Here is a 16,125-nt window from a genome sequence, read left to right on the forward strand (position 1 = left end):
TGCTACCAGAGCTCCCCCATAGGCCCCAACAAATAGGCATGAAGGTGGTAGACCCAGGGGGCTGGAGGAAGTAGGCTAGAATTAGAATGTTAATTTGTGCTTCTTACCGGGCAACATACAGAGCTATGCATAGCAAATATTTTTCCAAAGGTTTTCTGAGCTAACTGTATTTTGACGTGTTTAGCCCTCCTGCAATCAGATAAAATTGTATTTGACCCAGGTAAACACAGAGTTTCATACTTTGCAAGCTTAGAAAGGCTGCCTGTTAGAAGTTAGATTCCCAGAGCAAGGAAAAGATTTTCCTCTAGCCAGATGCCCATTGTCTAACCACAGTCATTCAACGCTGGGATTTGAACGTGTTGCTCGCTGCCCCTGTCCCCACTGCTTTCCAGACAGAAGAGATGGGAAACATAACTAAGAATCAAAGAGCAAGCAAAGTGAAAGCAAATAAAGGAAATAATGCAGAGAAAGCAGCAATAAGAAGTTGAAACTGGTGAAGCAGTTTACAGAACCGATAAGCAGTGTGATACCCAGCGGAGTCGCAGTGTCTGCTGCGTTAGGATGGAGGGAGATTATAAGTCAATCAGGGTGATTTAGGGAAAAACAAACTGTGGCATGGTTCGTATTTTTCCCCCAGATGTTTTTCTGTTTTCTCACACATACCCAAATTGTCCAATTAATTAAGAAAAACATTGCAGCTTTTGGTGGCTGTGAGGTTTGAGAACAAGATAGTGTATCTCCTGATAGAAGAGGGGAAAACAGCTCCTGCTTGTGTTTATGGGCTCTCTCCTCTCAGATAAGCAGTTAACCTTGTCTTTCATTGTCCCTCACACCAGGGTGTAAACGTATCACAAATCAGTTAATAGTTTCACCTTCCTCCTTTGTCCAGGTGCTTCCCTTGAGTCTCCTGGGAAGAAGTAAAGAGGCCTTATTTCAAGATCTGTCCCAGTAGCCTCACTTCCATGCTCAGACCGAGTTTGAATTGTCAGACTGTGTCCAGAAAACTGCCTTACACACAGTTGTCCATTGAATGAGGTCACTTCCTTCTCTTTTCTCCCATCACTGAAGTGATAAGATTCAATGGGAAAAAATAGAGTTTTGGAGTTGGTCACCTCTGCTACCAGCTTTGTATCTTTAGCCAAGTTGATTAACACCTCTGGACCTTTGTTGTCTCACCTGGAAGGACTATGAGGGCTACATGAAGTTAAATGGAGCAGTATATATAAAGAATCAATTACAATGCACAAAGGAAGTGCTCTGACCGTTTACTGCATTTAAATTTAGCACAAGTTTCTGAGTGTCTGCTATGTGTAGCATAGCACTAGACTTTGAAGGGTATACCAAGATGGATGAGGTGCCTGCCATGGGTTCTTTTATACAGTTGCCTTAAGCCAGAACTAGAGTAAGACATGTCACATATTTTCATTTAATCTTTACAAATTATTCCCATTTCTTAAGTGAGGAAACTGAGGCACTGAGAGAAGGGATGCACCATGAGTATACAGCAGACTTTATCTTCAGACACAAGTTTACTCATTGGCTACTTAGAAATCTGGTACCAGGTAGATACACTTCTTGATAATGAAAATGAGGTGTTTTCTTAGTTGTACCTCCTTTGTGTACCTCATGTGGGGGCAGTCTCCCTACGAACACAAATTATGCACAGAAGGTAGCATGAAATAGTAAAAGCATCATTTCACCTAAGATGACGGGAGCTTAGTTTTAACCATTACTAAGTAGCTGTGTGGTCTTGGCTAAGCCATGACCCTCCTGAATATCAGCTAGATGATGTTGCTACTTTATCTGTCTCAAAGTATTTTATGAATCAGGTTAAGTAAGAGAAATACAATGGCTTTTTAATGCATTGAATGCAATACAAACATTAGGCATTTTATCATGTTGATATCATTCTTTTCAAGACAGAACTAGAGATTCTTAAGAAGAAATAGTTTTATAAAAAGCTTAGCATGGAAAGTTAGGAATGTTTTGAGTTTAACCCTAAATTCTGAGGTCAGCATAAAGCATGGTAGGTAAATGAACTCTCCAGCTAAACATTTCTTGCCACTGTGGTCTAAAAATGTGTTTTTCATTTGAGTAAACAGTTGACCTGATTTAAGATGCCTTTTTTTTTTTTTTAAATGTATTTAAATACCATAGAGAAGGAGGAGACACTGGCCTTGGTTTTGGAGGGCTCAGGCTTGAGAGCTAACACTGTCCTTCACTACCCTTGTGACCTTCTTAAGCTTCAGTTTACTCCTCTTACGTTAGGGATGGTGATGCCTGTCCTTTCCTTGCTTCAGGGTCACTTTCAGGATCAAGAAATAATGGGATTGGAGAGCATATTATAAAGCATGGATTGCCGATTATTTACTTACTTTGTTTACTGAAATAGTGGAGAAGCAGGTGTGGGAATGGGGACATTTTGGAGGCTGCTTTGTGACATTTGTCCCTCTGTCCTTTTGCGTCCCTGTTTCTGAAGGTAGATGGGCAGGTGGTAGCACTGCTGGTGCAGAATTTAGAGCGCCTGGATGAATCCGTGAAAGAAGAGGCGGACGGTGTGCACAATACTCTTGGTGAGAGGAATGGTGCCCAGTGTGCCCTGAGTTTCTTTGTGCTTGTTTTGGGGCCGGGTGGCCATTTCCCTTCCTCCTTCTTAATAGAGTCAATAAAAAAAAAAAAGAACTCACTGCCATTGAGTCAGATCCAACTCATAGTGACCCCTCCTTGGATTTCTGAGGCGGTATCACTATGGAAGTAGATTCCCCAGTCTTCCTTCCGAGGAATCAGTAGCAGTGTGTTTTCTTTCCTTTTGCTCCCAAACTGCCTGTTCAGAAATGAAGACTCTTGGGTAAATTTCATATATTTGCAGCTTTGGTGTGGCTAGCAGATAATAAGAGGACAAAGTAGGTAACCTTTCTGGGCAAAAATCACCAATACCTTTTAACAGGCCTTTGCAGGGTGGATTTTTTTTTTTTTTGCTTTGGAAAATATGTATTTTATAATGTTTAATCCCCTCATGTTGGTTTTTCTTCCCACTTTGCTTCAGTGGAACTACAAACTTCTGAATAACTGTGTACCTTTATAGGACATTTTATTTGAAAAAGAGCCAGTGTTTCTTTCTCTTCTTGTGTAGAGTTTGCTTTGTAAACTGTGAGCTATTAACTTGGCTGTCCCTCCAGCATATGTTATTTAAGTGAGTTCGTCTGCAGTACTCTCCACTTCTCCTTCTCATTTCCACAGTACTTCCCGTTGCAAGGTTGCTGAACCAATAGCCTATTTAAAATTGTGCTTTTGAGTAGTCCTCATTATACCACCAGTCTCTGTCTTATAGAGACCAAAACCAAAATACCAAATTCACTGCTGTTGAGCCATTTCCAGCTCATAGCAACCCCTCCTTGAGTTTCTGAGGTGGTATCTCTACAAAAGTAGATTGCCCAGTTTTCGTTCTGAGGGGTTGCTGATGGGTTTGAACTGCCAGCCTTCTGGTTTGTAGTCAGATGCCTTAGGCACTGTGCCACCAGAGCTCCCCTTGTAGAAGCAGAGGTGACATACGTGTAAGCAGAGCTTGAGAAGTGAACAGGTCCCAGTGGAAGCAGAAATTTTGATGAGATTAGATTTTCTCTCTGGTCTTTTGTGTTTACCATAGATTTCTCTTGTAGGTCTAGACTCTTCAGTGAGGATTATCATAAAGAAAGGGGGAGCAGTAGTACCGAGGGAGTAAGGGAAAAGAGAACACAGCAATGTGCAGTTTGAGAGTTGCTCTACTTGTCTAGCGATAGAATTAGGCATTGCCGTGTGTTAGCCTGATGCTTGATTTTGCTGAGAGAAAGTTGATCAAAGTCTTAACTGACTGCCAATAATAAAAAGGCCTAGTGTAATGGAAAAAACACCAGACTAGCAGGCTACAGAGAGCTCTTGGTTTCACCTTTGTCACCTGCCATCAGCTCGGGAGACTCACCTCTCTCTCCCTAATTGAGTGCCTTGAGGTTTGTCAGACACTGTGCTAGGCATTAGGGTAGATGAAAGATGAATTAGGTATGGTTCTACTCTTTAAGGGACAGATTGGTAGAAAATTCTTGGACAGAAAGGAAAGATAATACAGGGTGATAAATGGTACAATAGGAGTCAGTGAAAATTATCATGGAAATAAAGAGGAGGAGGGATGTCCAAATTGCTGGATAAGAGCAGGCAGCTGATTGTGGCTGAGTGTGAAGATGGTTGCATTTGGACAAGTGGAGAATTATGAGAAGGACCTTTGGGCATGAGAGTAGCATCTGCAAAGTCTGGGAGCCATGAATGGGCAGGGGCTTTGAGGACAGATTAGAAATGAACTGGGCTGGTGGGAGGTGGTAGTAGTGGGAGATGGGGCTGGAGGAGTAAGTTTGTCCAGATTATGGAAGATGAGAAGTTGGATTTTTTTCCTAGTGGGTAGCAACGGGAAGCCATCTAAAATTTAAGCAGAAAAGTAAAATAAGATAAAAGCATAGGAGGTTAAAGTGAGTGAATTGATTTTCTTAGAAAATGCGAGATAGTAATTTAGGGTATTGTAATGATCTTCATCTCTTAAGAGTCTCTTTGCTGCTGTACTGTCCAGTCATTCTTTAACTTGTCATTGGCAAGGCTGACGTTGGTGCAAGAGTGAGGGAGTATGTAGGAGGTATGGTGATTTCTTCAGCCCTTCTCCTTCAGAGCTCAGCTCTGATGTGTTCTGGGCATTGTGCTCAGAGAATACAAAGCTATGTCTTCTTTAGAAGCATTTGATGTGCTAGGATGAGACCATAGGTGATTTCTTTTTATGTCCTTTTTTTTAGTGTCACAGTCATGCAATAACTTGCTTTGTTTTTTCTTGTCTCCTGTGTTTAAATTGTTAAGCAGTACTTTGGCCATTGTAGGAGATGGCAGGACTATGTTTGTTTCTGAGTGTTCTGCAGTTACCTCAGCCAGCATGGCCTCTCCCTTCTCTGCACATTATTGTGTTCAATTAAAAAGACCCTGCTTACCTCCCTTGCACTGTCCTTGTTTCTGTATGATGCAGAGAAAGAACTGAAAGTGGGTCAGTCAGAAAAGAAATAGAGTGACTCCAGGGCCAAACACGTGTTTTGTTTTTCATTTTTTCCTAAGGTTTAGTTATAAGTTTCAGGGATTCTGGTGCAGTGGGGACTAAGAGAGTTTCTTAGGTAGATACCCACTCTTGTATGTTCTAGTGTTGTTCCCTATCAGCACAGAAATTTACCACATATTCCTTAATGTGACTTCCATCATCTCCAGTTATGAGCCTTACTTGTACAGTGTACCTTAACTTGAAGAAAAAGAAAACAAAAAACACAGTGAGGCTTGTAGCTTCCTGGTTAATCTAAAAATGACAGCACAGCATCTGGCTAAGAGGAGTCCAGGGAGCTGGGAAGAGGAATACCATGCATGGCTCAGGAGGAGAGTGTGTTGCGGTTGGAAACAAAGTTGCCGTCCTGAATGACTGGTTTCTGTCTCCCTTCAGCTATTGTGGAGAACATGGCTGAGTTCCGGCCTGAGATGTGTACAGAGGCAGCCCAACAGGGCCTTCTGCAGTGGCTGCTAAAGAGGCTGAAGGTAAGCTGGGGTTTGTGGCCCTACTAGGCAAACCTCTCTGCTCTGGGTTTGGCTGATCCTGGGCCGTATGGTCTAGGTTAGGAATCTTTGGTACCTCTAGCCTCTTTCTTTGTTTCTCTCTCTATATATAAATTAATTTACTGTTTGTTTGTTTTGAAGGAAGGGCCTTTAAAAATAGCCTTTAGTGTTTCTGAAAATAATATAAGCATGTTGTAAATAAAAATCCATATGCTACAGAAGGTATAAAACTGGAAGTTAAAAGTTCCCATCTTTTGATTTCTTCCAGTCATGATTCTCAGAGACAGCCACTGCTAGTATTTTATCCAACCCTTCAGAAGTTTCCTGTGCACATAGCAGAGTGTATGTGTGTGCATGCATGTGTGTGTGTTTCACAATCAGAATTATACAGTATTTTATTGCAACTCAGTCTTTTCACTGAACTAATTAATGGCTGCCTAGTAGTCCATTATATGGATGTACCAAAATTAATTTAACCATTTATCAGTTAGAATTTTCACTGTAATGAACAGTATGCAGTGAATATTCTTGTGTACACACTCTTTTTTTCTTGAACACGAGCCTACTTTGCCTGTTGGATAAATTCCTAAGAGTGGTATTGATAAGTCAGAGAGTATACATATTGAAATTTTCAGTGGTATTGAAAATCGTCCTTCAAAAGGCTGATTTGAGAGGGTCTCTTTCCTTGTATTCCTAGCAACATTGGACATTATCAAACTTTTCTAATTTTGCCGATCTGATAACAGAAAACTGATGTTTTATTATTTTAATTAGGAATTTTAAAATCCACTAAAACGTATTGGCTTCTAGTTGTTGATTGCCATTTGTACTTATCCATTAAGGTCACCATGAGTTGGGGACGAGTCCACAGCACTTTTCTCTTTAAGTTTTAACCAAAGATGTGATCGGAAGTAGTTTGGAACTGTTTATGTGCTACTGAAATGGTCCTTGGGCAGGCAAAGATTTCCAGGTTTTTAGTTAGGAAGCGACATTGTTTGTAGTTTGAGTGATTCTTTAAGCAGTCATGGCCTTGCTGGACTTGAGAATGTCATGGAAATCCAGGAAGTCTGATGTGTATCAGGTCATGCTTTTTCCCCATTGTCTTTGCAGGACCAAGAGAAGGCTCTACAGTACTACCTAAGTTTTCTGACAGCCTAAGTTTTTCCTAGTCTCATTTACGGAATCATCTTTTTCCCATGAAATCTTTAACATAGACTTGTATAGGATATTGATTGGGGGATACTCAGCTAGCCCATATATTATCATCAGTGGATATGGGCACATGTGCCTGGCAGGGTCTGAACCTGATGCATAGTTCAGTGGACTATAAGCCCCCACTCCCCTCCCTCTCAGTCGTATAGTTAGCTGATGGTGAATTCATGCATTGTCATCTTTGCTACTTCATTTCAACCTCCTCTCAACAGTCTAGGTATCCTCTGGTTTTGGAGCAGGACTTGCTTCCCCATGTAGTTCCCTTTATGTTGCCTAAGCTGAGTTTCTTCTTTCCTCGATATTTAACACATTTTTTATTATCCAAACCATTGAGACATGTTGGGAGTGAAGAGTAGGGGAGAGGAAAGTAGGACACAAAGTTAAGAGAGTACCATATATGGCAGGGACCTGAGTTGTTAGTGGGGTGTCCAGAGGTTGGGGCCCCAATCTTAAAATACACAAAATAATCCAGTAGTTTTTATTTCTGTGAAGTCAGAACAAATTTCTGAGTTACTTAAGACTTGATACTGGTTCAGGGATCCCTCAAGGATCCTTTCTTAAACCAGAATGTAAAACCTCTTCTGCCTTTTGAAAGGTATTAAAACTTGCCAGAGTCTTCAGAATTTAACTGTTCTTTGGAATTGCTAACATAGGGAAGGAAATTGAGACCTTTGGGTGTTTGGCTTGGATTCCATTACCCTTATGATCGTATTAAGGCAGGCCCATTGATAGTCTAGCAAGCTATTGGTTCTTGCCTTTTAGGCATAGGATTTGCTGTCTCTAAAATGATTTTGTAAGGTTCCAGGGTGTTTAAACATTAAAATGCTATTTGATTATTTTACTAGTAAGCAAGTGCCCTTAGAAGTGTGTCCTTAGAAGTGTGCTGCCCAGAACGTTAATGACAAAAAGCACTCCTTAAGGGTGAAGCCAGCAAGGAGGCATGACTTCAAAAGCAATGCCTTGCTGTTATTTCTCATAATCTGGGAAAATGTGTATTATAATCTTCTTATCATAAACATCACAGTGCAACAGAGAGAATGCTGGACCCCGATGCTGATTTTTCCCTTTGTTAGCTGTGTAACTGTAAGTTGTGGTCCCTTAACTTGTCTGGGATCATATTCCCTGCCTTTCCAGCCTCGCAGGGTTATTGTGAAGTTCAGATGTGATCAGTTTAATTGTAAAGGTCTGTATAGCAATGGCTTTCAGCTGGGGTTTATATCAGGATCATCTGTGAAGCTTCAAAAATAATAAGAGTAATAATATAGCTTCCTGACCTATCATATTTTTATGCCAATGATATGTGCATTATATGTTTGTTTGTAACAAACTGCACAACCTCTTTATGTGTTATTTTCCTGTGTGTGCTGTGGACATTATGTGCATGTGTACATTATTTGTGTGTGAGTATATTTGCGGAAAACTCAGTACTGTCCCAGTCTCTGGTGTTGGTATATGTTAGAAAAGACCCACAAGTGATTCCCAAACTGATTTAAAGTTCCATTTTCAGTATGCCATTCCCTATTCAAGAATCTATCTATACAATAACATATCAAAAAAATAATACACCATGACCAAGTGGGATTCATACAGATATGCAAGGATGGTTCAACATTAGCAAAACAATCACTGTAATCCACCACATAAATAGAACAAAGGAAAAGAACCACATGATTATATCAATCGATGCAAAAAAGACATTTGACAAACTCCAAAACCCATCTTCATAAAAATGTTCAACAGAATAAGAATAGAAGGGAAATTCCTCAGTGTAATTAAGGGCATTGTTTTGGTTACCTAGTGCTACTCTGACAGGAATATAGCACAAATGGGATGACTTTAACAAACAGGAGTTAATTCTCCTACAGTTTAGAGGCTTTAAGTCCAAGTTCAAAGTGCCAGGCTCTAGGGTCTGGGTGAAAGCCCCTCAACCTTGGGCTTCAGCTCTGTCTCCTGCTTCCAGCCCACTGGAGCTAGAGGCTTGTCTTCACTCAGACAGCTGCTGGCTGCTGAGGCTAACAAGCCCAAGGTTGACAAGTAAAAAGGCACAGTCCTGATGTTAAAAACCACATGGCAGGTCATTAATTCAAGTCCATTGAAAGTCCCAAGGTTGGCAGAGCATGGCAGACTGCTGAACAACAATTTGGCTACATGTTGGGTTCAAGCATGCCATAGGCTCAAGACTGTTCCCCAAGGCTTCTCCTTATATACGGGAAGCAGACCATATCCCTAAAGCAGCTACTCAGCTGCTCATAGTAGACCATGGAGTTGATTACCAGTTTCATCATGGGGAGTACTACATCCAGCTGCCCAGCCACTGAATCAGGCCTAGCCAAGTTGGCACACATACTTAACTACCACAGGCGTCTATACAAGCTAATGGCCAATATTGTCTCAACGGAGACTGAAAGCATGGCCCTTGAGAGCTGGAACCAGACAAGGATGCCCTTTGTTGCACTCCTATTCACTTCTCAATAGTATGTTAGAAGTCCTAACCAGAACAGTAAGGCAAGAAAGGGAAATAAAAGGCATCCACATTGGTAAAGAAGTACTAAAACTATTTCAGCGTGCAGATGATATGATCCTATGCATAGAATATCCCACAGATTCAGCAAGGCAATTATTGGAACTAATTGAAAGATTCAATGCAAAGTGGCAGGGTACAAAATCATCATACAAAAATCAGTTGGATTCCTTTATACTAACAAAGAGAACTCTGAAAAAGAAATCAGGAAAACAACACCATTTACAATAGCCATCTAAAAGATGAAGAACTTAGGAATAAATCTAACCAGAGACACAAAAGACCTATACAGAGAAAGCTAGAAAACATGGTCACGAATAGGAAGGTTTTGCATTGTAAAAATGTCAGTACTACCCAAAGTGATCTATAGATATAGTGCAATCATAATCCAGATTCCATCAACATTCTTTAAAGAGATTTCAAAAAACAAAAACTAATCACCAACTTTACATGGAACAGCAAGAGATTCCAGATAAGCAAAGCACTACTGAAAAACAAGAACAAAGTAGGAGGCCTCAAACTTCCCAATCTCCTGTTACAAGGCCATAGTGGTCAAAACTGCCTGATACTGGTACAATGACAAATACATAGACCAAAGAAACAGAATTGAGAACCTAGAAGTAAATCCATCCGCCTATAGACAGCTGATCTTCGACAAAGGGCCAAAACCAATTCAATGATGAAGAGCTAGTCTCTAATAAATGGTGCTGGCAAAACTGGATATGCATTTGCAGGAAAATGAAATGGATCCATATCACACACATATATACAAAAACTAAAGGTAGATCAAAGACCTAAATGTAAAACTATAAAAAGCATCAAGGGAAAAATAGAGATAAGCTTAGGGGTCCTAACACTTGGTATAAATAAACTATCAAATGTAACTAAAAATATATAAACAGCAGAGAACAAACTAGATGACTGGGACTTCCTAAGAATTAGACACTTAGGTGCATCAAAAGATTTCATCAAAAGAATAAAAAGAGAACCCTTAGACTAGGGGGAAAAAAATGGCCACAACATATCAGACAAGGAACTAGTCTCAAAGATTTGTGGAAAACGTCAACACCTCAACAACAAAAAGACAAATAATCTAATTAAAAAATGGACAGAGGACATGAACAGGCACTTTGCCAAAGACAACATTCAGGTGGCCAATAAACACATGAAGAAATGCTGGTGATCATTAGGCGTTAGAGAGATGTAAATCAACAACAATGAGGTATCTTTCTCAACCCCAACATTAATAGCAGAATGCAAAAAAAAAAAAAAAAACCCAGCAAACAACAAATGCTGGTGAGAATGTGGAGAGACTCAAACCTCATATGCTGCTGATGGGATTGTAAAATGGTATGGTACTTTCTTAAAAAGTTGGAAATAGAAATACTATGTTGTTGTTGTTAGGTGCCGTGAGTCTGCTCCGACTCATAGTGACCCAGTGTACGACAGAATGAAACACTATCTGGTCCTGTGTCAGCCTCACAATTCTTGCTATACCTGAGCCCATCATTGCAGCCACTGTGTCAATCCATCTTGTTGAGGGCCTTCCCCTTTTCATTGACCCTCCACTTTACCCAGCATGATATCCTTCTCCAGGGAATGGTCCCTTCTGACAACATGACTGAAGTAGGTGAGACGAAGTCTGGCCATTCTTACTTCCAAGGAACATTCCAGCTGCACTTCTTCTGGGACATGATCCCACAGTTCCACTATTAGGTATATATCCCACTGAAGTAAGAGCTGTGCCATGAACAGATATAGGCACACACATGTTCATCAAAGCACTGTTCATAATAGCAAAGAGATGGAAACAACCTAAATGCCCATCAGCAGATAAAAGGGGAAACAAAGTATGGTGCATATATTCAGTGAAATACTATGCAACATGAAACAATAGTGACAAATCTATGAAACCCCTCATAATATGGATGAACCTGGAGGAACTGTTCTGAGTGAAATTAGTCACAAAAGGACTATTAAAAAGTCAAGAAAAGATTTCTACATAGAAAGACACAATCTTTGATGGTTACCTGGGGTGGGACAGGAAGGAAGGGTAACTAATGGGTGGTTATTAAGTGTTGTTGAGCACCATTCTTATAATCATTGCCACTGTGCCAGTCCATCTCATTGAGGGTCTTTCCCTTATGGGTGGACCCTCTACTTTACCCAGAATGGTGTCCTTCTCCAGAGGGTGTCCCTTCTAACAACATGACTAAAGTATGAGAGACAAAGTCTGGCCATTCTCACTCCTAAAGAACTTCCTTCAAGACAGATTTGTTCATTTTTCAACTACAATTCAAATGCATTAATTCTTCTGCAGTCTTCCTTATTCATTGTCCAGCTCTCACATGCATTAAAAAGACAAAGGCTTGGGTCAGGCACAACCTAATCTTCAAAGTGACATCTTTGCTCTTCAACACTTTGAAGAGGTATTTTGCAGCACATTTGCCCAATGCAGTACATCAGTTGATTTCTTGACTGCTCCTTCTACAGGCATAGATTGTGGATCCAGATAAAATGAAATCCTTGAAAATTTGAATCTTTTTCCATTTATTATGATGTTGCTTATTGCTCTGGTTGTGAGGATATTTTTTTCTTTATGTTGAGGTGTAATCCATACTAAAGGCTGTAGTCTCCGATCATCAGTAAGTGCTTGAAGTCTTCTTCACTCTCAGCAAGCAAGGTCATGTCATCTGTATATCGCAGGTTGTTAATGAGTCTTCCTCCGATCCTGATGCCATGTTCTTCTTCATATAGTCCAGTTTCTTGCATACAGATTGAATAAGTATGGTGAAAAGATACAACCCTGATGCATGTCTTTCCTGATTTTAAACCACTTCAGTATCCCCTTGTTCTGTTCGAACAACTGCTTCTTGGTCTGTGTACAGGTTCCTCATGAGCACAATTAAGTGTCCTGGAATTCCCATTCTTTGAAGTGTTATCCATAATTTGTTATGATCCATACAGTCAAATGCCTTTGCATAGTCAGTAAAATACAGGTAAATGTCTAGAGGGTAGGCACATAGTAACTTGGGTGAAGAGGAAGACAATATACAATAAGGAGAGGACAGCACAAAATAGTCAGTGTAAAGGATGCTGGGAGAAGCACAAGTGTTAAAGGCACTATGACATATACAGTTGTGCAATAACCATACTAATAATAATCTACAAGTGGATACATAAATAGACACACAGCTGAACAGGTGTGAGAAGGCAAATGGAACTACACTCTTGAATATATATAGGTTTAACAGGATATTTCTACATATATATTTACATATTTGCATATATATCCATGAATATATTAGAGCATATGGGGGCAAAGTTTTGAAAACTTTTTAGCTGTAATGAAACACCTTGAAGGAATGAGTTGCTGGACCTGAGGGCTCAGGACCATAGTCTCTGGGTCATTGAGGTCACTTGGCATAGCATAGTGCACAAAGACAATGGTCTATATCCTACTTTGGTGGGTAGCAACTGGGGTCTTAAAAGCTTGTGAGTGGCCATCTAAGGTGCAGCTATTGGTCTCTCCCTGTCTGGAGCAATGAAAAGTGAAGAAAATCAAAGATGCATGGAAACAGTTAGTCCAAAGAACTGATGGACCACACAGACTTCAACCTGCATGACCCTGAGACCAGAAGAACTAGACGGTGCCCAGCTATCACTACTGACCACTCTGAAAAAGGATCACATTAGAAGATCCTGGATAAAGTAGGAGAAAAATGTGAAACAAAGCTCAAAATCATAAATAATACCAGGCTGACTGGTTGGAGAGACTGGTGGAACCCCCAAGACTATGGCCTTTAGTCACTCTTCAAGCCTGGAACTGAACTTCCCTTGTGGCTCTACTTTCAGGCAAATAGTAGACAGGTCTGTAAGGTGAACAGTAACACCAAGGAGGTATGCAGTCCTGAGAACAGTCAACTATTCGAGATCAAAAGGGCAGCAGTTGTTCGAGCACAAAGTTCAGAAGACAGGAAGGGAAAGGAAAGAAGGACAAATGGAAACAGTAAACACAAGGAGGAAGTGGGATGAATGGTTTACGTTGTGGGAATTGTAATCAGTGGCATGAAACAAAATGGTATGAGTTGTTGAGTGGAAAACTGATTGGCTCTGTAAACCTTCACCCAAATCATAGTGAAAAGTTTAAAAAAAAAAAAAAATCCTACCTATATTGATGCCTTCTGCATCAAATCCCTCCTCTGCCTATTTTTTAATGCCCCCCTGCCCGGGCCAATGGTTAAAATACTCAGCTGGTAACCAAAAAGTTGATGGTTCTAACCAACCAGCCACTATATGGGAGAAAAATAATGGCCATCTGTTTCCATAAAGATAACCCTATAGGGCAGTTCTACTCTTTCCTAAACCAAAACACCAAACTCACTGCCATTGAGTTGATTCCAACTCATATCAACCCCTCCTTGGGTTTCCGAAGTGGTATCTCTATGGAAATAGATTGCCTAATCTTCCTTCCGAGGAGGGGCTTGTGGGTTTGAACCCGCCAGCTCTCTGGTTAGCAATCAAATGCCTTAGGCACTGTGCCACCAGAACTTCTCCCTAGACTCTTTCCTTGTTGTTGTTGTTATGTTGTTATGTGCTGTCGAGTCAGCCCTGACTCATAGCGACCCCTCCTTGGGTTTCCGAGGCAGTATCTCTACGGAAGTAGGATTGCCCAACCTTTCTTCCGAGGAGTGGCTGGTGGGTTTGAACTGCCAGCCTTCTGGTGAGCAGTCAAGTGCCTTAGGCACTATGCTACCAGAGCTCCCAGACTCTTTCCTAGAGGGTTGCAATGAGTTGGAATTAACTTGACAGCAACAGTTTTGGCAGTGGGCTTGGAGCGTAGGTTAACGTGGCCCAGTCTGACTCTTCCCAGTTCTCAGTTTTGAAACATTGGCCTTATAACCTTTCGGACATCTCTTTTACCTGTCCCTTGCTCTGCAAAGATCACAATTATTTTGACCTACATGCCTTTCTTTACTCATGCTACTTCCTCCACCAAGAATGACTCTTTCCTTCCTATTTCTAAATCATACACAACCTTCATGAGCCAGCTTAAATCCCTGCTCTCCCATGTACTCACCATCATTTGGCATAGAAGTTTAGAATAGAAAGAAAAATTACAAGGTTTGTGGTTGATACAAAATTAAAAATTGAGACCTGGATTAAGTGCCTTGCCCAAACTCATAACAGCTAGTTAGATATAGAGCTAGGATTAAAGCCCAGATCTCGAATTTTCCTCCTGTACCCTTTCCATGGCACCTCTTTGCCTCTAGCCTATACTGTTCCCTTTCTTTTCTGAAAATCAACCACTTCATTTTCCCTAATGGTCTTTTGGTGGAAGTTAATAGATGGGGGTTCAAACACTACACACCTGTGACTGTGTGACACCCTCCTGGAGCATCTTTTCTTCATCTGTCAAATGGAGATAATGCCATTACCTGTCAGACTTTCATATTATTATGTGTGCCCCCCCCACACACACACCAATAGCCTTAAATTCCTTAAGAGCAAAGACTGTGTCTCAAGCATATTTGCACCTCCTGGTAATGGTTCTGAAAATGTGTTTCCTGGGCCAGCAGCATCTGCATCCCCTGGCAGCTTAGGGCCTACCCCAGATGGACTAATTTCATAAAGTGGGGATGGAGCCCAGCAAGCTGTGTTTTGACCAGCACTCCAGGTGATTCTGGTGCATAGTAAAGACTGAGAACCACTGTCCTAGAGTGCTTATGTCTAGCTGGCTCAGTAAGTGATTACCACCTATTTATTCAATCGTCCTTGAGTAATTAAGTGTGTGGCACATCAATGACAAGCATTTTAGGCTTGTCTTTCTCTTTTTCATTCTGAGAGTCTAGCACTATATAGACATACTCATGAATCTCTTCATCCACCAAATGAAGCCTCCCTGATTTGTTCTAATGAGGGAGAAACCCATAGCAGATGATTGTATTAAATGGATTACCAGGTAAGCGTATAGCAGTGATGCGAGAGGCGCTCTATCACCGTACACTGTGTATGGGGAATACCAACTTCCTAGGATATTGTGTACTGTTGGAAATAGCCCCCAAACCAAAACAATTTTATTTTTCTTTTTTAAACAAACAAAATTACATTTTCCTCTCTCATTCTTCCCAGTCACATTGATGCTTCAAAAACTGTTGGCATGTTCAGCATGTAATGAATTGACAGGTCCCTAAGTTATGCTTCATGTACAGTTGGTTGAGGCTGTCTTTTGCCTCTTATGACCAGAGGTGGGACTTTGTAGTGCACACTCTGTTTTCACCGTTGTATAGGACTGTGGATGTGTCTGAACTAGGTACCAGAGGTGAGCTGCAGAAATAACCTGTGGTTTCTGGCTACAGGTGGTGGCATAATTGTTTTGTACTTTCCAGAAAAGTAGCAGCTCCCCAAAAGGTGAAGTTTAATTTTATTGAAGAGTAGTACATGCTGAGCACAGACCTAGGCTTGACTCTATAATTACTCTGACAACCGAAAGGTCACCAGGCTCCTAGATAGAAGAGAGCCCCACAAGCTCCAAGTCCCAATGGTTAACTTTGCAAGCTCCAAGAGAATGCATGTGCTAAGCAAATTCTCCTTGCTCCTTATTTTTACTGGCTGTCTTTGCAACCTGGCATTTAGTTGTTGTGCAGACTTGGAGGTGCTCATCTCTAGCCGAGATTTAAACAGAAATAAAATTTCTTTAGTGACCTTTGTCTTTAGCAAGACCTGAAAGATCACTCTTCTCCATTCCTACCTGGCCTAGTTCCTTTTATTTCTTTTCCACTGACTTA

At 40.9% G+C, this 16,125-nt stretch overlaps 1 protein-coding gene across 1 annotated transcript in view; it reads left to right on the forward strand.

The window, feature by feature from the left end:
- CTNNBL1 (catenin beta like 1) overlaps positions 1 to 16,125 on the forward strand; it is a 169,766-nt gene that overhangs the window by 36,566 nt on the left and 117,075 nt on the right. The window contains exons 5-6 of the mRNA XM_007934654.2: positions 2,480 to 2,573; positions 5,495 to 5,586. Of these exons, the coding sequence (XP_007932845.1) occupies positions 2,480 to 2,573; positions 5,495 to 5,586 (186 nt within the window). The remainder of the gene's footprint in view (positions 1 to 2,479; positions 2,574 to 5,494; positions 5,587 to 16,125) is intronic.

This window comes from Orycteropus afer, unplaced genomic scaffold, assembly GCF_000298275.1.
Source record: "Orycteropus afer afer isolate SDZICR_OR568_19922 unplaced genomic scaffold, OryAfe1.0 scaffold00020, whole genome shotgun sequence".
Lineage (NCBI taxonomy): Eukaryota > Metazoa > Chordata > Mammalia > Tubulidentata > Orycteropodidae > Orycteropus > Orycteropus afer.